Genomic DNA, 26,076 nt, shown 5'->3' on the forward strand with positions numbered 1-26,076 from the left:
CAAAAAAAGTTTTAAAGGCCCCCCAAAAATTAAATAGGAAAAAAATCCTTATAGAATAAGGATATAAATGTTTTTGTGCAACTGTGTTTATTTTCATGTAATGTTCTTACAGAAGAGCCAAAGATTTAAATAAAAAAGTTTATACAGCAAAAATGTTAATTTATTATTGAAGAAATAAAAATGTTTCTTACAAATGTAGCATACCCAAAGGGTACTGTTATGAAGTCTATATGTGTGTCCAGGAATGTCCTTGGCCTTCACATTCACTCACCAACTCACCCAGAGCAACTTTGAATCCTACAGTCTCCATTCATGTCTTATACAGCTGCATCATGTTCAATCCTTCATACTGTATCTTTATCATAGCTTTTCTATGTTTACACATATGGATACTTACCATTGTTCTCTAATTGCCTCCCATTCACGACTATAATATGCTGCACAGGTTTGTAGCCTGGAGCAACAAGCTCTACCATATACCTAGGTGTTAGGAGGCTGGACCACCTAGGTTTGTGTCTGTATACTCTATGGTGTTTGCACAACAAGGATGTTGCCCAGTGACTCATCCTTCAGTACATATACCTATAGTTAAGGAATGTATGACTGTACAATAGTAGCAAAAATGGATATACCTCAGAAATGGTTAAATTATGCACACACACAGTATCATGCTGCATGATGTTTCAGTTAGTGATGAACCACATACACAGCAGTGTTCCCATAGATTATATGATATAAATTATAGTTATGCTGCAGTTGTCTTAGTCTGTGTATACTCTGTGATATTCAGACAATGACAAACTTGCCTAACAACACATTTTTCAGAATATATCAAATATCACTAAGTGATAAATGATTATACAAAACAGAATATTATATAGTCATTAAGTTGTCTATTTACAACAATGTAGCACTTACATGTTTATATGTGAAAAGAAAAGCATAAAATAGTTTAAAACTGTTAGAAGAAAATGGTTAAAAAAAAAAACAAAAAAAAAACAAGAATGATCCCAGTGGCTTAGGAGGCTGAGACAGAAGGATCTCAAGTTCAACAACACCAAGGCACTAAGCAACTCAGTGATACCCTGTCTCTGAATAAAATACAAAATAGGGCTGGGTATGTGGCTCAGAGGTTGAGTGTTCCTTGAGTTCAATCCCCAGTACCCCCCTCAAAAAGAATGAACAACATGTATGAGATTTTAATACAGCTTACAATATTTTCCCTTTCTTTCAAATTTCCAATCTTTTCCAAAATTAATTTTCAGTGAGTATGTTACTTATACAACAGAAGCACAGAAAATATAAACATATAATTTCATTTTGATTAAAATTAATATTTTGGATGTGGTATCTATCAGCTATAAAAGGGTAGAACACACATATTATTTGTTGAAGTCATGCATCAATTCCTGCGAGCTGGATGATGGAGGGGATTGCTGCAGCCTATGTACAGTTCACTCCTAGTCGTGGTTTCAGATCAATTTGCAAAAAAAGTTATTATAGGATACTAGTTTCGCTGAACTAGAGAATTAAGCAACATGACTGAGCTTGGTTACAGTGCATGGCACAAATAGCACTTAATAAGTATGTTTAAATGGATGGATATACCTAATATATCCTAATATAGAAGAGCCAGAATTCAAACTTTGGTCCATCTTGTAACAAAGGCCAAACTATCTCCATCACAGTGCCTTCTCTTATAGCTGCAGCTATGCAGAATTGTCTAAAATAGCTAATAAAGGCCATTGCCAATGTAAACTTGGCTAATAAATCCAGCAATCTCCAATTTCTGCCTTATATCAGAACTCTTTCAATTTCAAAATGTATGCTTGATTAAGGATCAGAAGATAGAAAACACAAAGAATCGCAAGTGTTTTTTAAATTATTTACCATACAGAGGACAGAAAAATAAAAATCCACATGAAATCATTATATGTATATAGAACATTTTATAGTTAATAAACTCATCCATTTTTGCCATATTCTGCCAATTTTTAAAAAATATGACCTATGAAAACATCATCCAAAATGTGTTTCTTGAATTTTATGAATATTAGTTGTTATGTCACTTTTCCTTCTTTGCTCCACACTTACAAAAGGAATTTATTCGAAAATTCTAAAATAAATGAATTGTGCATACTTTCTTAGCTGTTTTATATTCTATACTGAATATTTTAAACTACAAAGATTGAAAAGCAATTTTAATGTTTTTTTCTATGTGTGATTGCTTGCCTTCTATAAGTGAACTAATCTATGGAATTAAATCATTTGGTTATCACAAGAACATAAGTATGTTTTATTATCACAAGATGATTAACTTGAATGCACATTAAAATACTGCAGAGCTGGCATATTTAATATTTATCAAGCAGAGAAAAAGAATGTTACTCTGCAATTGGCAACTGATAATTACCTCTTTTCAAAGCATTATTGTTGGATAGGTTTTACAGGGGGAAAGGAGTTATAAAACCTGACCTTCCTCATCCAAAAACAAAAGTAAATGAGTATGCATTATGAAAGATGGTGGCTAGAAATACTATGTCCAACAAAGCTATCAAGCCATCAAGGTGAAAAGAAAGGCCTTTGCTTGATTCAAGGTCTAGCATCTGAAAATCTCACTCGATAAATTTAACTGGATTTTCTTTTCTGATTATGTTTAACCACCAAATTTGATTATGTGCCATAGAAATTTTCATTTTACCTTGAGATTAAAAGAAAAACCACTGGATTCTAAAGACAGATTAATACCTGTTTAGCTCAGGATAAAAACTGATCAGTGGAAAGCACATTACAAAACAAGCTGTTTTTTTTAAAGCATTCGAACACTATTAAAGATCTTTTCTGAAGTCTAGTAAAAGAAAAAATACCACAATGGACACAGAGTTTCCTCACAGACTGTACAATGGTTGTGAGCAGTATCAGGGTCTCAGGAAGTGCCATTTCAGAGCTGCATTCTTCTAAGTGGTTGAAGGAGTCTGAGCTGATACACCTGGTACTAGAAAAAACCTGAAATGATTCACCTAGTTGGATAAGAAAGGATTTCCATATCCTTGATTTATTAAATTCCATTGCTCTTTTGCATACATTTTCCCTTAAAACTCTTAAGATGAACATTTTTGCAATATAAAATGATTTAATCATTTATACAACAAGCTTAATAAAGCTGACATTCAATGGAAAACAATGAAGTGATCTACCTTTAGTAATCAAAGACTTTAAATCATTTTTTATTATCTTGTTTTTAAGTGTCTCTTTTAACGCTTGTGATTTTATTAAATCACCAGGCAAAAAAATAAGGCAAACCATGTTTGTTTTCAACACACCTCTTGCACCACAGTGTAATTCTCAGTTAACCTTTAATACTCTGTACATACTATTCATAAATACTGTGGTGAAGTAAGGCCTTGCATCCTTGAGCAGGATGCTACATAGGGGAGGGTTAGCAGCATTGAAAGGGTCTTCAACATCCCAGATTTCAAGCATGCTGCAACCAGGCCTGAAAAAGACACAAATATATCTATATTAAAAATATATTCATGCATAGAGAAAATACATAAATTATAAAGTATTTCCTAAATTTCCAAACACTAACTTATTTAACAAATTAAAGATCTTAAGTGTCATTTCAAAGAGCACAACCTCAAAATTTATAAATAATAAAATGAAATTAAGTATGTTGAATTTTCATGTCCTACTTAATGAAATAAAGGTTCAGTATACATTCAAAAATACATATTTATAAATTCACTTTCAAAATGAAACAAATATATTTTCCAAGCACCATCACCATCCAAATAACAGGCCTATTTGTAGTGAAATGAGATGAATTAAAGGAAAGCTAATCAAATTTCTGATTAATCCCAATTTGTTTGGCATAAATTTCCTGATTAGCATGAAAACATACAGTCCAAGGCAGGGAAAGGAGGTTCTTATGTCAAGTTTGTTTTCTTCAATGCTTTCCTATTTTAGGTGGTTCTGAGTAGACTAAATAAGAAAATATTTCTCACTAGAGTGGATTAAATAAGATAATCTTTCTCACCCTGCAAAGGAATCAAATTGATTTCTAATTTTTATGTTTCTAATTTTTGACACTTATATTGAGATATAATTTATGTAAAATAAAATTTACTCATATCCTATCCTCTATGGTAAAAGTTTAAGTATGGTCAAATGTGCATAGAATGTATCAACATCAACACAGTTATAGAAAGTGTCCATCACTTAACAGTTTTCCCCTATTGTCTGCAATCAATCCCCTTCTCCAAGCAAGGTCCCAGGCCTTCCCTGATCTCTTTTCTGCACTACAGAATTCAGAATTCTATCCAAATATATTAGGTAGGTAGGCTTCCCATTTCTGGTTTCTTTTCCTTAGAATGTTTTTGTATTCATACCTTAGATGTTGTAGCTCCTACAGCTAATATTGCAGATCAGTGATTTCTTAACTTTCATTACATGGAGTTACAACAATTTACCCATTTGCAAGCTAATAAACATTTGAGATACTTTGAGGTTTTATAATAATAAACAATGTTTTCCAATGACTTATGGAGGAGGCTTTGTATTGACATGTGTTATTACTTTAGGGCAACACCTAGTAGTAGGATGTTGTTTGATTAAATGTACATTTAACTTTTTAAGCAACTTCAAAATTGTTTTCCAAGGTCAATACATGATTTTCTATTTCCATCAATAATCTATAAGACTTAAGTTGTACTAAAAATTGTACTACAAATTCTCACAAACACCTGGTATTATCCATCTTTGTAAATTTAGTCATTCTAGTGTTGTTATGGGTCATTCAGGATATCTTCTTTGGTAAAGTGTTTGTTTAAATATTTTGCCAAATTTTGTGTTGTTACTTACTAGTGATGTATGAGAGTTCTTTATATATTCCTGATAAAAGTCCTTGTAAGATATTTTAGCAGATGTATTAAGGCATACTTGATCAACCATTATTCAACATATTCCACATATTTAGAGTGTATAATCTAATAAAATTTAACATATGTATATACTTGTGAAACTATGGCCACAATAGAAACCATAAATATAAGACAAAATTTAAGATAGTAATAAATAAAAATTACATTACAATCTGACAATTTCTGATTAAAAATGGGATGTTTATATTTTATAAGAAAAACTTTGATTTATAAAACTCCTTATTGGAGCAGCTACATATGCTTATTTTCAAAATATTAGTTGATCTTTTCTAAAACATCCAATTATCCATGTGAACAAAGAGAAAAATGAACATGTGCTCCAACTGGCAAGGTCTTTTTCTCTGAGCATGAAATTTGTAATTATTCATATATTTTTATATCTGCTAAAAACTTATAACTAGATAAGATTCAAGTAAAATTAGAAAATAAAATTAATGAAAAGGGATTATATTAAAAGTGATTATTAACAATAGGATTTGGTTTTGCATGTATATCCTTAAAACATGCTTTTCAAAACATTTATTTATAGTTAAATGAATTATTAGTTCAATTTAATGACTCATTGTTAGTAAAACTATAAAAGAAGACTAAAAGGTGGAAAAATCTTTCTTAATATTTGATATATTATTTTATCTTTGGAACATTTTATGTACATGTAATTAAATATACTCACCTCTCCCACAAGCTTACTCATCCCCTTTTGCACCTCTACTCTCTTGTCCCAATCAACATCCCTTCCTAGGCAACCATATACCAGTTTCTCTCACTATAGATTTGTGTACATTTTCTGGAATTATTGCTTGCTTGCTTTTTTATGTCTGGTTTCTTTACTCAACATAATTGTTTTGAGATTTACCCATATTGCTCTTTGTATCAGCAGTTCATTCTAGTTTTTACTGAGGAGTAATACTGTATGGTCGAAATATTTCAATACTGTGTTTACTCATCCACCCGTTAATAGATATTTGGACTGCTCTTAGTTTTGGGCTATTATAAAAAAAACTGCTGTAAACATTTGTGTAAAATTATTGATGTGGATGTATGCTTTCTTCTATGCAAATACACACAGCAGGTGTATGTTTGAGTTGTTATGAACTGCCTGTTCTTGCAAAATGGTTATGCTAAATTACATTCACACAACCCACGTATGAGAGTTGTAGGTACTCCAGTGTTAGCAAAGTTGGCATGATCAGTTTTTTTTCAATCTTAGCCATTAAAGGAGTCATCAGACTCTGGAGTCTGTTTTGTTCTTCTGATTGCCCATTTGTCATTGTCATTCTAGGAGGCAATTAACTTGCCTACATCTGCTGTAATATATAGCAGCTAATATCTCTGTTCAGGAGTCTAAAAAAAGGCCTCAAGAATCCCTTAAACACCTTAAAGTTTTTTGATTCTTTTTTTAAGTTCAAAAATTTTAAATTTTAATTAGTAACATATTTTTCTTATTATGTCATTTTGAGTTATGAGAAACTTTTCTCTTAAGTCTTATAAATCCAATGTTGTTCAGCTATAGTACCAAAATGTTAATACTCCAATTTGTTGTAGATTCAAATCTACATTTCTTACATCTAATACAAATTGTCATAAAAATATGAAGAAGTATGAAAAAATTTAAGTTTAAGATAGATGTGTTTAACCTGATTTTAAACATATGATGTATACATGTACTAAAACATAACCCCAATAATATGTAAAATTTTTATGTTTTCATGTACCAATGAAAAAAATAAATGTTATAAAAGATGCTAAATGAAAATTAAGATACTAAGATGTTATAATAATTTTTTGAAATTAGATCATCCTTAAATGATTATTTCACTTTGCTAATTGAAATGATTTTAAGTAAAATGCCAAGGTAATAGTATAATGGAATTTATTTTAAATAAAGTCTTAAAAAATTAGGACTATTGTAATAAAATAAAACATTTGTTGCTTCAAAATATACCAAATCATAGTATAGTATTAATACTTACTTAGTTCTCACAACACACCATGCCTCTTCTAAAACATAATAATTCACATGTAACTCCAACAATTTATCTCTCACTTCTTTTGCAGATTTTCGACTATATGCTGAATAAACTATTTTTGTTCGGGCCCTTTAATTTTAAACAACAATTATAAACTGATTTTAAAATAAAGTATAATGGACTAAAGAAAATGTAATAGAAAATTGAAATTTCAATCCTCACAGGATGGGGTATTGGTATGTATGTAACAGAAATTATTTTTGAAATAGCTATTTCCACATTTCTACTTATATTTTGAATGCTCTAAAACAACCAGTTTGAATTTTGTATAATACTGCTTGTTTGTATGCAATCTAGTCTGGAGTTATACTGAATAGCAGGATAATTTCTCAGAATATAAAATTTGCTTCACATAATACACAATTAATTTGCTCACAGAATATTTTCAGACAGAATCTGAAAACAGATTTCACAAATAATATCTAAAGAAGCACAGAAAAATAGATGAGTTGAAGTTCAATGTAGCAAATAGAATATTTAGACACTGGGTATCAGAGAGGTAGAAGAAGCACATTACAGATTTTTCAGAACAGGGATATTCACCAAAATATGGTACAATGAATGATTTGACTTTAAATTTAAGTTCTTATGAAAAAATGAACAAATCACCCTTTACATGTTAAATGTTACTTAGGACTTCAAGCATATGGGATGTTCAATCACCACAACCAGGCATAAAACTTCAAATAATTTAAAAATTTTCCTTTAAGAATAGGCCAAAAATCCACTAAAAGAAAAAGATTACATTGACCATTAATTGAATAATCAAAATGATTTTTGGAAGCCAGTCATGTATAGAAAACAAACTTTCATGACACAATGGAAATCAGATTTTTCATAAGCAGTTAAATACCCCAGATTTTCACAAAAGATGTAATAAGGCAAATTTCATTACTTTTTCTACCAATAAGATCTAGGAAGTTTCTTAAGTTAAGCAGAGGGACCTGTGTTAGAGTAGGGGTTGGCAAACTGGCTGTGGGTCAAAGCTGCTTCTAAGAGTTTTACCACAGCCTGTTCTCTTGCTCATACACACGTGCAATTTTTCAGTTTTCAGATGTTTATTAAACCTACTTTGAAGGAAACAGGTGCATATTGGATGATTTCTGGATAGTGATTATAATCGTTTTAATTTCCAACATGATATGAAGATGAAAGTGTGTGTTTGTGTGTGTGTGTGTGTGCAAACATTTCCCCTATTCCTAAGAACAAGTTAACAAGTAGGCAAATGATTCTGAGTGAAATATTCAGTCAATTGCTAACCTCAAGTCTGCATCTTCATAATGAGGGTGATTCACAATGGGATGAAGTGTAGACAGTTTGATGCTTGCCATTGTAGGCATAGCACCTGCAAAAACAGCATCTGAAAAATAAGATTACATTTCTTAATAAAATGTTTTAAGAAGACCAAAAATAAACTTATCCATAGTATCTGAATTTAAATTAAGCAAGATGAAGCATTTACTTGAATAAGAACCATTGATATCATTCATTTTATTCACTCAGTATTCACTGTCTACCATATGACATCTACCTTTGTTAAGTGTTATTTTGGTGTTGGGAATGGTGCTCAGTATTTTTATAAGAAGCCAATGATTTAATATGCATAAGAACTCTATGAAGTGAGTTCTCTGTTTTTCTTACTTTGTAGAAGAAGAAGCAGACAAACAGCAAAGTGAGTTGTCTAAGATTGTACAGCTAAAAGGTTCAAAGCTCACACCCTTAGGCACTCCACTATCTTGCTTCAGGATGACATTACGAGCCAGTACTACAGAGATGCACAGGACAAGGGACAATGTAAATCACATGAGTTATCATGAAATTAAAGCATTTAAAATTATTTAAAACACTAGGGACTGAGAAAGTGTTTTAAGTGTCAAGGCTCAATAGTACATTTTTTCAAATGATTTTTGTATGTTGTGATATATAGTCATGTCTATGTGCCAGAGAACACATACATGTCTTTCTTTAGATGATCTTTAAATATTCATAATTATGTTCTCTCAATTGCCATTTGAGTTTTTGCCATTTATACATTTCATCCTATCATTTTATAACTTGTGAGTACTATTTTTTAATGTAAAGGCATGTATAAATTCAATCATAAATAGGACTACATAAAAAACTATCTGGCTTCAGTGTCAGTTTTGTCTCCTGGTAAACCAAATGAACAAATGCTTCTAATTGTGAAGGTTGTTATCATTTTAATTAGCACAATGCAAACAAGGCGTGCTATTCAGATCTACTAAAGCAACTGTTTACTTTCAAATATAACCCAGCATTCTAAATGTAACTGTGAATGCAAATGCAAGACAAGCTATCTGCAATGTAGTAGGAACTATGGCCCAGTGCCACTGCCCAGCTTCAAGAGAGTATCATACTCTCAATGCAACTGGCCCGGAAAAAGATCATGACTCAAAGCTTAAGACAGTTTCTACTGAATGTGTATAGTGCTTCCTCGCTAGTGTAAACACAAAAAATTGTAAGTCAAACTACTGTAAGTCAGTCTGTGCACACACACACAGACACACACACAAAGTGCTAACCACCTAACTACACAGTATATATAAATGTCTGTATATGTGTAAAACTAAGTATGCATATAACTAAATAGCTACATACCAGGTCTGGTATTGTATTTGATCCATTGTATAATTTCTTCCTGAGGCAAATTATTAAATTCTCCTATTATGCTCCATTGATTGTGGAGGTTTGCACAACCTTGTATTGACATCACTGTCAGAATGCCAAAGATAACATTCTCAAAATGAACTTTGCAAAAAAGCCAGCCAAAGAGCTGAAATGAAAAAAACACACACACATTTATTTATAATTCTTATATAAAGAATGCTATTGAGTCAAAAAAAATTCTTATTGCTTAAACCAAGATTTACATTTGATATCAGTATATAAATACAGAATTATCATCAGCTATTGCTTAAAAACAATGAATACATTACTGGGCCTCTCAAAAGAATTAAAAAAGGCATACCTGATCCTTCTAGTAATGATTTGTAACCAGGGGTTAGGATTATCAAATCACACAATTTTGGAAAATCCTAACACTAGATCCATTAACATTTGGTTGCCTTGTGGGAACCAGGGAAACTTTATTAGCACTAATATGTATATTCCTCTCAGGAAAACAAACATTATGATATTTTCAAACTATATACTCATAATCAAAACTAAATAAGATGTTTCTATAGGTTCCAAAACTCCAGGTAATTTATCTGGAGTTAGATACACTCAGGGAATCCAGGATCAACAACTTTTTTTAGGAATTCTCTGTTCCAAACAGGACTATACTTGAGCAATTATTTCGTATCTGTTCACTACTGAATGAATACTCGAGGGTGGTTTTGGTGGACAGGAAACTGGCACAAACAACTCTGAAAGACTATATTGTGGGTTGAATACTAAACAGGGGGAATGTGTACCTAATCACTCATCAGAGAAATATCAGTTACAATCAAGGAATAATATTTAAAGCCACTTGAAGATGCTTCTCTCACTCAATAGTAAATTGTTAACTAAAATTTTTAATGATTTAAGTTAACTAAATTAAAGCGCCTCATTTTATGTTTTGGATTACTCAGCAAAGCCATGGTAACTATACTAGTGTTGCTACAAAATGATAGTGTACTCGCACAAGATGGTGCCTTACCCGTCGGTTGCAGATCAAGGAAGCCATAATACACATGTGTGGTGTCAAAAACAGTTTCAGCCTCATAATTAAAACAGCAAGGGAAGTAAATGCCATCAACTGCAAAGTGTGAAAAACCAGCTATAAAACAAAACAAAGTCTTATTTTTTATATTTTATTATTAATAAGTATAAAGTATATTAAAACCATTATTATTCATTAGAACAAAGATCTTCTAACTATAATGTCTATTAATGTTTATTTATTCATTAAATGCTAGGCACTGTTCTGAGTGCTTCAGATATAACACTGAGCAATCTCTACCCTTGTGAGGCTAACATGTGAGTACAATTTAATATGAAGATACTGACAATAAATAGACATACAAAATAAATAAGTCCACTAGAATCCATAGAAAATAAATAAACCTCATATAGTCTATTAGTAAGTGATAAATGGGCAAGAAAGTGGAACAGGGAAAAGAACCACCCTTGCAGAACAACTCAAGTACTGCTAAGGGAGCCCCAGCAGCCAGGCTACGCTTTGTGAATTATCCTTGAACGAGAGTTTAATATGCAAGTCTACCAGAGAAAAAAATGACAACTTTACCTCACCACGTTCAAGGAGCTGTTTTCTGGAATAAAATAAAAAATATTATCTATTTACTGAATGCCCATTATACTATAATTACATAAAAATAGCTTCATTGATTTGTTCTTACATTTTTTGAAATTTTATTCTCTTAAAACTACTTGGGAGTTAACATTACTAAAATGTACAGTAATTTGAAAGGCATAATTTACAGTCATTGTACTGAAAGTATGTCAAAAAGTCATTCTTCGGTTAAGATAAAAAATGTTTTGCTGATCCTTGAAGATTGTAATTCTGGAAGAATGAATACAAAGACTTTCTATTAAATATTCATATTATGTATAATAAATACTTTAGAAAACTACTATTGGAATTTTGAATTGTTTTCATTTTCACAATTAAAAACCTCATGAACATTCTTGTGCAGTAAGTTTTGTGAGCATCACTGAACATTTTCTTTGGATAAAGTTCTAGAAGAAAAATTATTGGGTAAAGCACATAAATATTTTTAGTTCTAGAAGGTGGTTCCAACTTATTGAGTACATACAGGATACCTACTATGTTCTAACCACTGTATAGTGAAAAAGCTGAAACAGTATAGATAAATTCTTATCCTTATAAAGCTTACATGAGAGGCAAAAGCCTGCCTACTTTATTGTTCCACTGAAAGTATGGGTATTTTATAATACCCTGGATCCCTAATAGGGATTTAAAAGTAGAAAAGAGAAATAAGCCAGTGTTCAAAGGAAATTCAGGGGTATACAGATCTATAGTTTTTTTTAAAGGGTGTTTGTGGGATGTATCTCAGGACAATTGTTACCAATTACTCTACCACCATTGTAGCTCCTTTCCTACATAGGCAGCCGAGAGAGAAAGGTTTTCCCATTTGTTCTGAAATTGTCCACTCACAACAGAATCCTGGAGTGAGCTATTGCATGCAGAGAAAATGCCTGATAGGTAAGTATATATTATAATTGTCATGGACTGCCCCCCACAACAGTAAATACTAATACAAATAAATTTAGGAACTCATTTAAGATATGAATAAATAAGACACAAATAGCATGAAAGTGAAGCACCAGGATAAATGAGTAAAAACTCTGACCTCACAGAAAACAGAGCTAATGCAAGAAATAAAAGAGACTACTAAATGAAAATTCCAACTATGATCTTCAGAGAAGTTTGAGAGGATATCACATCCATGTAATCAGAAAGCTACCAAGAAAAGGAGCTTTCAGAAATTCTGAGAAAACATATGTGCAAAATTCAAAACTTCAAAATAACATTGAAAATAGTGTACATAGCTGAAGTTGGTAATAGTGTACATAGCTGAAGTGTACATAGCTGAAGTTGGTAATGTTGAAAACTGAGCCATGTAATTCTGTGAAAAAAGAGAAAAAAATAGATGATATGATAAAAGCCATAACAGAAGTTCAAGAAAGAGAGACTGAGTCAAAAAATAAGGGAGCAACAATTCCCTCAGCTGAAGAAGTAAATACTCAGATCAAAATAAACCTATCTCTCTTTTTCCCCATCTCCAACCTCTACAAATTTCCAGAAACACTTTATAGAAGATTTTTCATTTGCAATGCTCAATATTAGAAAATGAAAAAGAAATCTACAAAATGCTGAATAAAACCCTGATATATCTACTCAACAATCCATAATCAAAATGGAGGTCAAAAAAACTCTGTATATGAAACAAAAAAAGACCAGGACCAGCCAAATAAATCTTGAGAAAATGGCACAATATTGAGGCATCACAGTTCGTGACTTCAAAATATAGTACAAAACTACAGTAATTAAAACAGTATGGTAGGGGAAATCTAATGTGTTAAATTAGAGGATGAGTGTATTTTTCAGTTGTTCCATTTTGGGGATTCAAGCAATGGAAGCACTGCTTTCCAGTAAAGTGGGTGATAGCAGGAATTCACTGAAATCCTTTATCAGAACCAGAAATGCATGTATTTAGTTGCTTTGAATACAGGAAAAGAAAAAATATCCTTGAGGTTTTGCTTGTAGTGCTGATGGTGCCAATTCACTGTAGAGAGAAGAGGTCACAAAGGCAGAGAAAGAAAAACCATAAAAAAAAATTGGCTTGGGAGAATGTGTGGAACACATAGACAGTCTGATTTAACTGATCCAGAGGTAGTGCAACAAGCTGGTGATCCATGTTTCTCTGCTGTTAAGTAGAGAATTAAGGCATATTGCCATCTTGAAGTGGCCACACATAAGTTTTCTTCTGTGTGGCATTATAACAAGTGTCATCATACTGTTCCAGCAAGTGCCTGCCTTGAAGTTTTAGAGTGTGCCTGGTGGATGTGACTGAAGTGGTTTAAACTAACACTTGGATTAAACTGAGTCTGTCTCAAAGCTAATAGATATCAACAACACAGGATTCATTACAAAAGAGAACTACACAACAAAGGACACACAATAGAGAAAGAGGAATGTTTCTCAACATGTGCAAGTCCACGACTTGTAAAGACAGGAGGAAACAGGCAAACAAGTCTTCCCCTGAAGTTTACAATTCCCCAACAAAGGAACACACAGACATTGAAGGGAATGAAATTTCAAAAAAGACTATAAAAATATATTAATTAAAATAATTAGTAGGTTAATAGAATACCTAAGTAAAGAATTAAGAGTAAATACAGGAAGTGAAAGACCAATTCAAAAAGAGAGAGATTCTGAAAAGAAATCAATCACAACTTCTGGAAATGAAAGACAATAAATCAAATAAAATTTTCACTTGAAAGCGTCACCAACAGATTAGAATATGTTTAAAATATAATTTTCAGGCCTCAAAGACAGGGTCTGTGAAGTGGACCACTCAATAAATAGAAAATAAAAAATAAAAGAACAAGATCAGAATATAGGAACTCTGTGACAATAGTAAGAGACCAAATTTAAGAATCCTCAGGATAGAAGAGGGCATAGAGATACAGGCTAATGGCATTAAGAAACTTTTCAGTGAGATAACAACAGAAAATTGGCCAAACCTTAGGAATGAGATGGACATCCATATACAGGATGTTTACATGACACCAAATAAAAAATATTTAAAAAAAAACTCGCTAAGACATATAATAATCAAAATGCATAATATAGATAATAAAGATAGAATAATAAAAGTCACAAGAGAAAAATGTCAGGTCATATTTAGAGATAAACTAATAAGCCTCGCTTTTGACTGCTCAACTCAAGCCTCTAAAATCCAGAATGACTTAATGAGAGAATGCATACTCTAAAAGAAAACAACTGTCATGCAAGGTTGTCATATCCAGTAAAACTAACATTCAAAATCAAAGAACAAATAAAAATTTTTCATAGTATGACTTAAGTATTCATGACCACTATATCAGCACTATAGAAAATGCTTACAGAAATACTACACAAAGAAAAACTGAAAAATAAATTCCAAAGCTCTCAAATGGATAAAATTCTCCAGAAGAGTAATTAAGTGAAATAAAATTAAGAACAAATTAAATTTATAAAATAAACCAAAATGGCTGGAAATAATAAACATCTCTGCATAATAACTGAATATAAGTGATCTCAACTCTCCAATTAAAAGTCAGACTGGCAGAATGGATTAAAAAACAAGATCCCACTGTATGCACTTTGCAAGAAACTCATCTTGTAGGCAAAGACATCCACAGTTGAAATTAAAAGAATTAAAAAAGAAATTCCATACAAGTGGAGTCCAAAATTATGCAGATTTCAAGTAAAAAATTGTCAGAGAGACAAGGTAGGAGACTACACATTGTTAAAGAAAACAATTCAACAAGAAGATATGATAGGGCTGGGGTTGTGGCTCAGAGGTAGAACACTCGCCTAGCATGCATGAGGCACTGGGTTCAATCCTCAGCACCACATTTAAAAAAAAAGATACTGCGTCCACCTACAACTAAAAAATAAATAATTTTTAAAAGAAGATATTGCAGTTAAGATTTATGCCCCAAATGTCAATACTTTTAGTTACATAAAGCATACACTTCTTGTCATTCCCTCCTAGAGAGACCCCAAAACGTGTGTGACTCCAATAAATAATATTGGTGATACCCGTTTCACCAATAGATAAGTCATCCAGATATAAAATCAATAGATATTTCCAGACTAAATAATACTATAAATGAAATGAACCTAAGAGATGTCTATAGAATAGTTCATCCAATAACAGCTGAATATTCTTTCTTCTCAGCATTTCATAGAATTTCTTCCAAAATAGAGCATATTTTAGGTCACCAAGTAGGTCTCAGCAAATAGAACAAAACTGATATTCTCTTGGCCATCTCATCAGATCATATAGAAATGAAATTAAAAATCAACAGTAATAAAAATTATAGAAACCCCATAAACTTATAGAATTAAACAATAGTCTTTTAAATGAAGAATGGATCAGAGAAGGAATAAGAGGGGAAATTAAAAAGTTCTTAGAATCAAACAAGAATAGAGATACAACATGCCAAAATCTTTGGGACAGTACAAAATCAGTTCTAAAAGGACAGTTTATAGCATTAGGTTTATACATTTTTTAAAAAGGAAAAATATCAAGTAAACAATCTAGTGGTACATCTCAAGGTCATAGAAAAGCTGGAAAAAATGAATTCCAACGCCAGTGGAAGACAGGAAATAATCAAGATCAGAGCTAAAATTAATGAAATAGAGAATTAAAAAATACAAAAGGTCAATGCAACAAAGAGTTGGTTCTTTGAAAAGATAAGTAAGGCTGATAAACTAATAGCCAAACTAAACAAGAGAGTGAGAATATGAAATCAATAAATTAGAGATGAAAAAAGAGATGTCATCACAGACATTTCTAAAGTTGAGAGAACCATTAGGGATTATTTTGAAAACTTATAAATTGTAAAATCTAAAAGCTTTGATAAATTTTGAGACACAGATACCTTCCAAATTGAATCAAGAGAACACAAAAAATCTAAACAGACAAATATCATGCCATGAAATTGAAGCAGTAATAAAGAGCCTTCCAAAAAAGAAAAAAACCCCGGACCCAATAGATTCTCAACTACTAGACATTTAAAGAACTAAGACCAATCCTCAAATTATTCCATGAAATTGAAAAGGAAGGAACACTCACAAACTCATTCTAAGAAGTGGCTATGAATCTGATATCAAAACCAGATAAAGCCCCATAAGGACAGAAAACAGACCAATATCCTTAATGAACATAGATGCAAAAATTCTTAATATTAGTGAACTGCATTCAAAAACACATTAAGAGCCGGGCATGGTGGTGCACACCTGTAACCTCAGTGGATCAGGAGCCTGCGACAGGAGGATTGAGAGTTCAAAGCCCACCTTAGCAACAGGTACTAAGCAACTCAGTGAGACCCTGTCTCTAAATAAAATACAAAATAAGGCTGGGGGTGTGGCTGAGTGGTTGAGTGCCCCTGAGTTCAATCCCCAGTACAAAAAAGAAAAAGAAAACACACATACACATTAAGAAGATTATATATCATGATCAAGTTGGATTTATTCCAGGGATTCAATGTTGGTTCACCATATTCATGATCAATAAATGTAATTCATCACATAAAGAGAATTAGTGAGAAGTATCACATGGTTATCTTGATGGATCTTTGACAAAATTCAGCACTGATTCATACTAAAAATGTTAGAGAAACTAAGTATAGAACAAACTTACCTCAACATTATAAATACTATATATGACAAACTTAAAGCTAACATTACACTAATGGAGAGAAACTGAGAGCATTTCCTCTAAAATTTGGAATAAGAAACTCTCACCACTCATATCCAATATAGTTCTTGAAACTCTAGCAGAACATCCAAGAGAAGAAAATTAAAGGGATGTTTGCTGACGACATGATTCTATACACAGAAGATTCCAAACACTCCACCAGAAACCTTCTAGAGCTGATAAACAATTTCAGCAAAGTAGCAGAATACAATATCAACATTCATAAATCAATCACTTTCAAATACTCCAAAAATGAATCTTCTGAGAAGGAAATCAGGAAAACTATCCTTGTTTGCATTAAGTTCAAACCAAAGCAAAACAAAACAAACTTGAGAATAAATCTAAGTAGGTGAAAGACCTCTACAATGAAAACGATAGAACACTGATGAAAAAACTGAAGACTTTAGAAGATGGAAAGACCTTCCATATTCTTTATAGGCAGAATTAATGTTGTCAGAATGGCCATATTACTAAAAGCATTATGCAGATTCAATGCAATCCCCATCAAAATACCAAAGACATTCTTACCAGAACTAGAAAAAAACAGTTCTAAAATTCTTATGGTAATATCCAAAGAAATTCTGAGTAACAAAAGTCAGGCTGGAGGCACCACAATACCTGATCTCAAATTATACTACAGAGCAATAATAACAAAAACAGGATGGTATTGGCATCAAAATAGACATGAAGATCAATGCAACAGAATGGAAGACATGGCAACAAACCCACATAGTTATTGTCCTCTCATCATTGATAAAGGTGACAAAAATTATGTCAGAGAAAAGATAGACTTTTTAGCAAATGGTGCTAAGAAAACTGGATATTCATATGTATAAGAATAAAACTAGATCTATATCTCTCACCTGGCACAAAATCAAGTCTAAGTGAATCAAAGACCTAGGGATTAGACTAGAAACTTTGCAACTACTAAAAGAAAATTTAAGGTCAACATATTGGTGCAAGTGCTAATTTCCTTAATAAGACCATTAAATCTCATGAAATTAAACCAAGAATCAATAAGTGGGATGCTATCAAATTAAAAAGCTTCTTTACAGCAAAGGAAACAATTAGAAATGTGAAGAGAGATTATACAGAATGGGAGAAAATCTTTGCTAGCTACTCTCTGACCGATAATTAATGTCCAGAATATATAAATAACTCAAAAAACTTAACATCCAAATGCAAATCACCCAATTGATGAATGGGTAAATGAATTAAACAGATACTACTCAGAACAAGAAATACAAATGGTGGGGATGGGGTTGTGGCAAAGTACCCAATTAATGAATGGGTAAATGAATTAAACAGACACTACTCAGACAAGAAATACAAATGGTGGGGCTGGGGTTGTGGCAAAGTGGTAGAACGCTTGCCTGGCACATATGAGGCACTGTATTTGATCTTCAGCACCACATAAAAATAAAAAAATAAAATAAAGATATTATGTCTACAACAAAAAATATTTTTTAAGAAATACAAATTGTGAACAAATATATGAAAAATGTTCAATATAATTAGCAATTAGGGATATGAAAATCAAAATTACACTGAGATTTCATCTCACACCAGGTAGAATATCAGCCATCAAAAATACAAACAATAATACTGGAGAGGATGTGGAGAAAAAGAAAGACTTAACCCTGTTGGTGGGATTGTACATTAGTACAACCATTATGGAAATCAGTATGGAGGTTCCTCAAAAGGCGAGGCATGGAACCACCATATGACCCAGCTATACCACTCCTTGGTATTTATCCTACAGAATTAAAGTCATCATATTGTAGCAATATATGCATTTCCATGTTTATAGCAACACAGTTCACAATAGCTAAGCTATGGAAACAACCTAGGTATCTATCAACAGATGAATGGATAAAGAAAATGTGGTATATATACACAATGGAATTTTATTCAGCCATAAAGAAGAATGAAATTACATCATTTGGCAAAAAAAGGATGGAACTTGAGAATATTATGTTCAGAGAAATAAGCCAAACTCAGAAAGTCAAGGATTGTATGTTCTCTCTAATATGTGGAAGCTAGAAAGGGAGAAGTAAAAAAATGGTTGGTGGGGGCACAGAGGAAATCTCATGAAAATCAAAGGGAGATGAGTAGAGGAAAGGGACCAGGGGAAGAAGTGAGGGAAGAGAGAGAAGAAATACTCAGGAAAGACACAACAAATAATATCGTCCTATTTTGTGCACGTATGAATATGTAACAACAAATCATACCATTATATACAACTATAACACACCAATAAAATAATGGGAAAAAATAAAATGCTTCTGAACAGCAAAAGAAATAAGAGCATAAAGAGAGAGCCTAGGACATCATTACCCTAGATACATGTATGACGCTACTTCATGTACAACCACTGAAATGAAAAGTTGTGCTGCAATTGTGTACAATGAATCAAACTGCATTCTGCTGTCATATATACCTAATTAAAATAAATAAATTAATTTTAAAAAGAGAAAGTCTAACAAATGGGAGAAAAGCTTTGCCAGCTACTCCTCCAACAGAGGATTAATATCCAGAATATATGAAGAACTCAAAAAACTTAACATTAAAAAATAATCATGTAATCAATAAATGGGCAAAATACCTAAATAGACATTTCTTAAAAAAAGAAATACAAATGGTCAACAAATATATGGAAAAATGTTTGATATTCATAGCAAGCAGGAAAATATAAATCAAAACTACACTAATATTTCATCTCATCCCATTTAGAATGTCAATAATCAAGAATACAAATAATAATTGCTGGTGAGGAAGTGGGGGGAAAAGGTATACCGATACATATTTGTGGGACTGCAAATTGGTACTACTTCGGAAAGCACTAAGAAGACGCCTTAAAAGCCTAGAAATGGAACCGCTACACAACCTAGCTATTCCACTCCTCAGCACTTATCCAAAAGAACTAAAATCAAAATACCATAGTAATAAATTCATAACACTATTTATATCAGCACAATTCACAATAAACAAGTTATGAAACCAGGAGAGGTGCCCATCAATGAACAAATGGATAAAGAAAATGTGGTGTATATATACACAATGTAGTTCTATTCAGTCCTAAAGAAGAATGAAATCATGGCATTTTCTGATAAATGGATGGACCTGAAGAACATCATTCTAAGTGAAATAAATCAGATACAGCACTAAAAACATATGTAACAAAAGCAAACAGAGACAAGTGGGACTATATCAAATTTATAAAACCCCTGTGCAGGAAGGAAACAGAATAAAAAAATTTGCTGAACATTTATCTGATAAAGGATTACTCTCCAAAATATATAAGGAATTCCTATAACTCAATAGCAACAAAATAAGAATAAGAGGAGGAATAGGAGGAGGAAGAAGAAAAAAAAAAAACAATTCAACTACAATACAGGCTATGGACTAAGAACTCGAATAGATATTTCTCCAAAGGTGACAAGGAATGACCAAATGATGCAAATTGAAATCATAATGATTTATCCCTTACATATGTCAAGATAGCTGTGATAAAAGAAATAACAGCAACAAGTGTTGGCAAGGATATGCAGAAAAAGAATCCTTGCATATTACCATAGGAAGTCAAACGTTATTTAGCTCCTATGGTTAAACAGTACAGAAGTTTATTTAAAAAAATTAAAAATAGGACTGCCATAAAATCCAGTATTCACACGTGTGGATATTTATCCAAAAGATTTGAAATTGAGATCTCGAAGCAATATTAATACTCCTAAGTGTAGTGCAGCATTATTCACAATAGTCAAGATGTGCAAACAACTTCATATCCTTGGACATATAAATAGATAAATAAAATAAAATATTACAATGGAATATTATCCATACTAAAAAATAAAATTTTGCAATATGTGACAGTATGAACGAACCCTGGGGTCATTACGCTAAATGAAACAAGCCAGTTTCATAAAGTTTCAATATTTCAATATACTTATATGAAGTATCTAAAGTAGTCAAATTCACAGAATATGGCTTTTGGCCATTTCCATGTTATCTCTGCAGAAATGTGTATCTGAATTCTTAAGCTATTTTGTAATCAAGTGGAATGAGAAGGAGATGTGTTCCTGTTTTTAACCTATTAGAAAAATAATGACAAGCTGTGATATCATTGGTGTTCATGGAGATGCAGGGAAATGAGCATGTTCATCATTATAATTTCTCAGTATATATTAAATTATAAAATGCTTATAGTTATGATCTAGCAGTCTTATTTTAAATTCAGTAAGGTACAGAAATAGCAAAAGTGTGAAAAGGCAAATATATAAGAATGTTTATTACTCATAACATTGTACATTATGACAAAAAATAAATAAAATTTAAATATTCATAGATACAGCAATGACAAAACACATGGTGGTCACCCATGATGGTAAACAATAAATGCAAAAAGTACTATGAAATGTAAGAAATATTTAGGCAGAAGCCCATGACACACTGTTAAATAAAAGTAACAAGCTGCAAAATAATAAGAATATTATGATTCTAATTTTTAAAATTTATATTTCCACATATGTTTTCTAGAATGATAAATATGAAGCTATTTACAATATCTGTGAAGTAGATCTAAGAGAGAGAATATTTTCTCTTTTTTTGATATACTGTTTTTCCTATATGCTATATAATATGCTATAAGCATGTATTACATGATTTAAAGGACTGCTCTGCCTGTATGCACAAAGGCTGTCATTTCTGGTATATAACCAATAAAAAGAGACTTGCTTTTTCTGAGTTAGGCATCTTCCACTCATTGACTCATGAGCCTTTCTTCTTCCACATTCTACACTCTCAAACACCTGAAGACAGTAGTCATGTACCTTCAATCTTTTATCCAATTAAACATCCCAACTTCCCTCTTGAATTCCTTATATGAGTAGTTATCAGTTTCAATACACTGTTTTTGAATGTCAAGAAACATTTCCACAGCCTCCATCTGTCTAGAACGGTTGAGTGGGTCTATTATCACCTTTATTTTGAAATGATTTCAACAAATGCCTCAAAGGTCTTAATTAGGTCTTCTGGCAACCACACAAAACTGCTAATTAAAAACTCAGCATGGGGCAAGAGATTCATAGAAACGCTCTGTGATATCGTCACAATTTTTTAATGAATCTAAAACTTCTGAAGAATAAAAGTCACTAAATAATACAACTACAGATACAAAATGTAAGTCAAGATAACATTTCCCTCAGAAGGTTCAAAATGCACTTTCTGTATCCTGAAGCAATTTATCTGTGTGACATCTGAGACATGTTATTTTTTGTTGGCATCTGGTTAGGCCTTATATTCTAGTAATTTCACTAAAATCACTAAAAATGTGACACAACAAACAGTTTTAATAATAAGTTTATAAAAACATTTCATTAATATTCAGAAAAACAATTGTACTTTCTTTAAAAGTTAAAAAGAAATAAGCCTGACCAAATTAAATTTTGAATTTAATTCAGGTTTATTACTTTAAATTCTAGTGATATATTAAAATTTAATCAATTTAAATTTTGAACTATTTCACAAGTATAAATATCTCCAAATCAAATTTGAATTCATAAAAGAAATCCATAAGAACAGTCTTGTTTTTTAAAAAAAGAAACATCTAAATTTGGTTCCTATCTCTCTCCTTTCTTTTACATATATATGTTTTTAGATGTTAATGGACCTTTATTTTATTCATTTATTTATATGTGGTGCTGAGAATCAAATCCAGTGCCTTAGCCTTATACACTCTAGGCAAGCGCTCTACCACTGAGCTACAACCCCAGCCATAGTTCCTATATCTCTTAACCATAATGTTTAATGTACATTCATCTGAAAAATTAATATTTCAGTAATATATTTCATATTTAACCTGATATGTTTTAAAAACATTTACCTTAGATAAGTGTTTGTAGATAAGACACATAAAATATCACGATAAGTCTGTGAATAGAATCAAATCAATGAGATTATTCTAAGGAACATTGTAACATTTCAAGTGCTCTGATTAATTAATATAAACATCCTAAACTAGAAAGAAGTGTTTTTGAACATTAAAGTAAGTGCTCAGGAATAGTTTAGTCCCAGCTCTGCCCTAGGCAAATAACTTTTTAAAATTATAACTTCTGATTTTATTAGAAAAAAAATGTTTTAGAATAAATCTTAAGTTCCACTTCAGCTCCAAAATTCTAACTTTTATAATGTGGATAACTAGTTTCTAATATTGTAAGTTTACATTTTTATTGTGCCAGGGAGTAGAGTAGGAGTGTATTGTTATCTACAAAGGAGTCAGCTTCTTCCATGTATTTTCGAGACTATTTTATCTTGGCCTCCCTAGCAAATTAGGAATCAATCAAATAATCACTTTCTCTACGTATCTATATTCCTATTTTTCTTTCCCACCAACTTTATAGTCTATATGAAACAGAGGAATGAGAAATGTGGATGTGGAAATTCCTTACAGAAGGTGTGCAATTTGACTTTCAACAGGACCATAAATAGTATTGTGGTAGAGAAATCATGTTATTGCTTTAAAATCTAAAATAAATACATGACTTGTAGCAAGACAATTGGTAAATAAACATGGTTCAAAATTGCTAAATAGATACATAACCCTAGAAATTTACTGTCATTAAATAGGCTCTTAAATAAACCACTCCCAGACCAAAAACATCTGCCAGTGGTATTTTAAAGATTTCTTTATTATGATATTATTTTCCTCTGCCGTGAAGACAGTGAACATGTAGAAAGAGATTTTTAAATGACTATACAAATTTTCCCTGTGTGTCTCAAGATTTCTTTGAATGTGCTTTATATTTGGAAGACACTAAAGCTGCACTTTACTTTGATTTCATAGCACATGTTACAATTAATAATTCTTTAACTTTTAATATGATTATTTGTTTAATTTTTGCCACTTTTCACTCCGCAGGACTATTCAAGACAGAAGTGGGTGTGTTTTATTTGTCCATCATACCTACAATGTTAATGTAGGTCTTCATATATAGTGAGAGATTGATAAAATCTTTTGAAAGAATAAAATTTCTTTAATAATGTGTATTTCTACAACAAAAGTATAATACTATATAAAGTAAGACCTGAATAAAAATTATTAGAAAGAGAAAACATAATTCTAAAAATAGGAAGAAATTCTGAGAAATTAGCATTAATCTATAATAATCTTTATCTTGAACCCAAAAACAAGTAATAAAATTTTTAAAAATACCTTTTTAAAGATAAAATAAGTAATCACCAAAACAACTGGAAGCAATAATGTCTTTGTGTATCTCAGTGGAGTCTGAAATATAGCAAATTATTCAAAACTAGTTATTTATTCAATTTTACATTGTTAGTAAAAATCTATGTCAAACTGAATGCAATAAGGATATTTCTTAAAGGTAAAATATCATTGTAATTAGCATAATATATATATTTATCAGTGGTCACATTCCAATATAAAAATAGTTAATACTAAGTGTTCAAAAAATTAATTAAAAACTCTTAAACCTAAGTTAGTTCTATAATATTCTCCTTTCTTTTGATTTTTTTCCTTATTTAATAATATTAAGTATTAACATGTGAGTCTACTGATGCCTAGGCCACATGTTGTCATTTCCTATACTGCAAAGTTCTGTTACTTTCATTAGTGAAACTGGAGCTAACAAGGAGGAACTAGCCAAAGTAATTACTAATAATATGAATGAAAGCAGAAACAGCACATCAGGTAGATATTCTCATGACCTGTTCTTGTGATATGGAGTGATTTGCTGTGTAACTAAATTATATATTTCTTGAAAGCAAGAGCAAGATCATTTTCCTCTGTATTCCCACAGCAAACTTCCTCACATATACTTAGTGGTCAATAACCATTTTTCAATGAATATATGACTGGTTGGATGGAAAAGAAAATAATGTAAAATTTCATTATTACATTGACCACTAATTAGTAGACAAGGACTGATCCAGTGACAATTTCTTAATTGTCTTTGAAGAAAAAAATTAAGCCTCAGAGAGAGGAAAGAACAATAAATTGGGAGTTCTAGGATGCAATTAGAACTCACAAGTTTTTCTTTCTGCATCTGCAAAAGAAAGAATTATATTACACAGTTACTAAGATCCTTTCCTGCTCTGATTTTTCATGATTCTATGAGAAAGCAAATATTTAAAGCTTAACAATTTGAGCTTTTTTAAAGGATAATACCATGAACTTTATATAACTTGAGCACTTTTAAAAGATAATACTTGAATTTCTAAAACTTATAATAAATTTTATACATTTATTAACTTATTAATAATATACCTTTTTGACAATAACATGTTAAAAAGTTTCATAATATTTGCAGTATTTTTAACTTAAGATAGGGACTATTAGTTATTGATTTTACAGGTCATATGGTTAACAAAGTTATAGTTAAAATGATATAGTAAGTAAGTTGGGCATTTTTTGTGTAAAAATTTGGAATTTTGGATTAAAGGAAAAACTAAAGAGTAAAAAATAAAGAAATGTTCATACCGCTTTTTCCATAAAGTCAAATTCAGGAGCACAGGTATATACTAAGGTGTCGAAATCTGTATACCCTAAGATTCTGGCTGCTATAAGGTCACTCAGGCGAATCTGGAAAAAAAATAAAGTAAAATGAATTAAAATTACACAAATAATTATAGTCAGTAATAATTAATTTGATGTAAGAGTCATGAAGTCTACAGAGCAGATAAATCCAAGATACACAGATGTATCTAAAATGCAGTAAATCAAATGTATTATATGCTGACTTATCAAGATAAACTGAAAATAAAGAGAAATATCAAGTGAAAAAAAATGAGAAAGAGGTCAGATAAAAATAAGCAGAGAACATGATAAAGCTAAAATCAGCCCTTGTTGGGAAGAAACGACTATGCAGTTCAAAATCATGAGATTTTATAATCAGATAATTTATTATTTAAAAGGTTAATTTCACCCCAAAGATTTCATTTCACCTTTCACCACACACTATAAATCATAAACAAACTTTCTGTGCACTGTAACTTTCACAAAGCCTCAGATGCTGATTATGTTTGGTATTTCTTCACATTTTTTTAAACATACAGTTGAGTCATTAAATATGAAAGCTATTCCTCATAAGAATCAGAACAATTATATATCTAGATTTAGTTACT

At 31.4% G+C, this 26,076-nt stretch overlaps 1 protein-coding gene across 1 annotated transcript in view; it reads right to left on the reverse strand.

Annotated features, from left to right (window-relative positions):
- Positions 1 to 1,093: 1,093 nt before the first annotated feature.
- Positions 1,094 to 26,076, reverse strand: part of Dpy19l2 (dpy-19 like 2) — a 78,205-nt gene continuing 53,222 nt past the window's right edge. The window contains exons 14-22 of the mRNA XM_015490368.2: positions 25,433 to 25,534; positions 24,146 to 24,217; positions 22,817 to 22,863; positions 11,226 to 11,250; positions 10,638 to 10,757; positions 9,593 to 9,767; positions 8,234 to 8,333; positions 6,917 to 7,042; positions 1,094 to 3,496 (exon numbers count right to left, since the gene is read on the reverse strand). Coding sequence (XP_015345854.2) covers positions 3,346 to 3,496; positions 6,917 to 7,042; positions 8,234 to 8,333; positions 9,593 to 9,767; positions 10,638 to 10,757; positions 11,226 to 11,250; positions 22,817 to 22,863; positions 24,146 to 24,217; positions 25,433 to 25,534 — 918 coding nt within the window. The 3' untranslated portion in view covers positions 1,094 to 3,345. The remainder of the gene's footprint in view (positions 3,497 to 6,916; positions 7,043 to 8,233; positions 8,334 to 9,592; positions 9,768 to 10,637; positions 10,758 to 11,225; positions 11,251 to 22,816; positions 22,864 to 24,145; positions 24,218 to 25,432; positions 25,535 to 26,076) is intronic.

This window comes from Marmota marmota, unplaced genomic scaffold, assembly GCF_001458135.2.
Source record: "Marmota marmota marmota unplaced genomic scaffold, marMar, whole genome shotgun sequence".
NCBI lineage: Eukaryota > Metazoa > Chordata > Mammalia > Rodentia > Sciuridae > Marmota > Marmota marmota.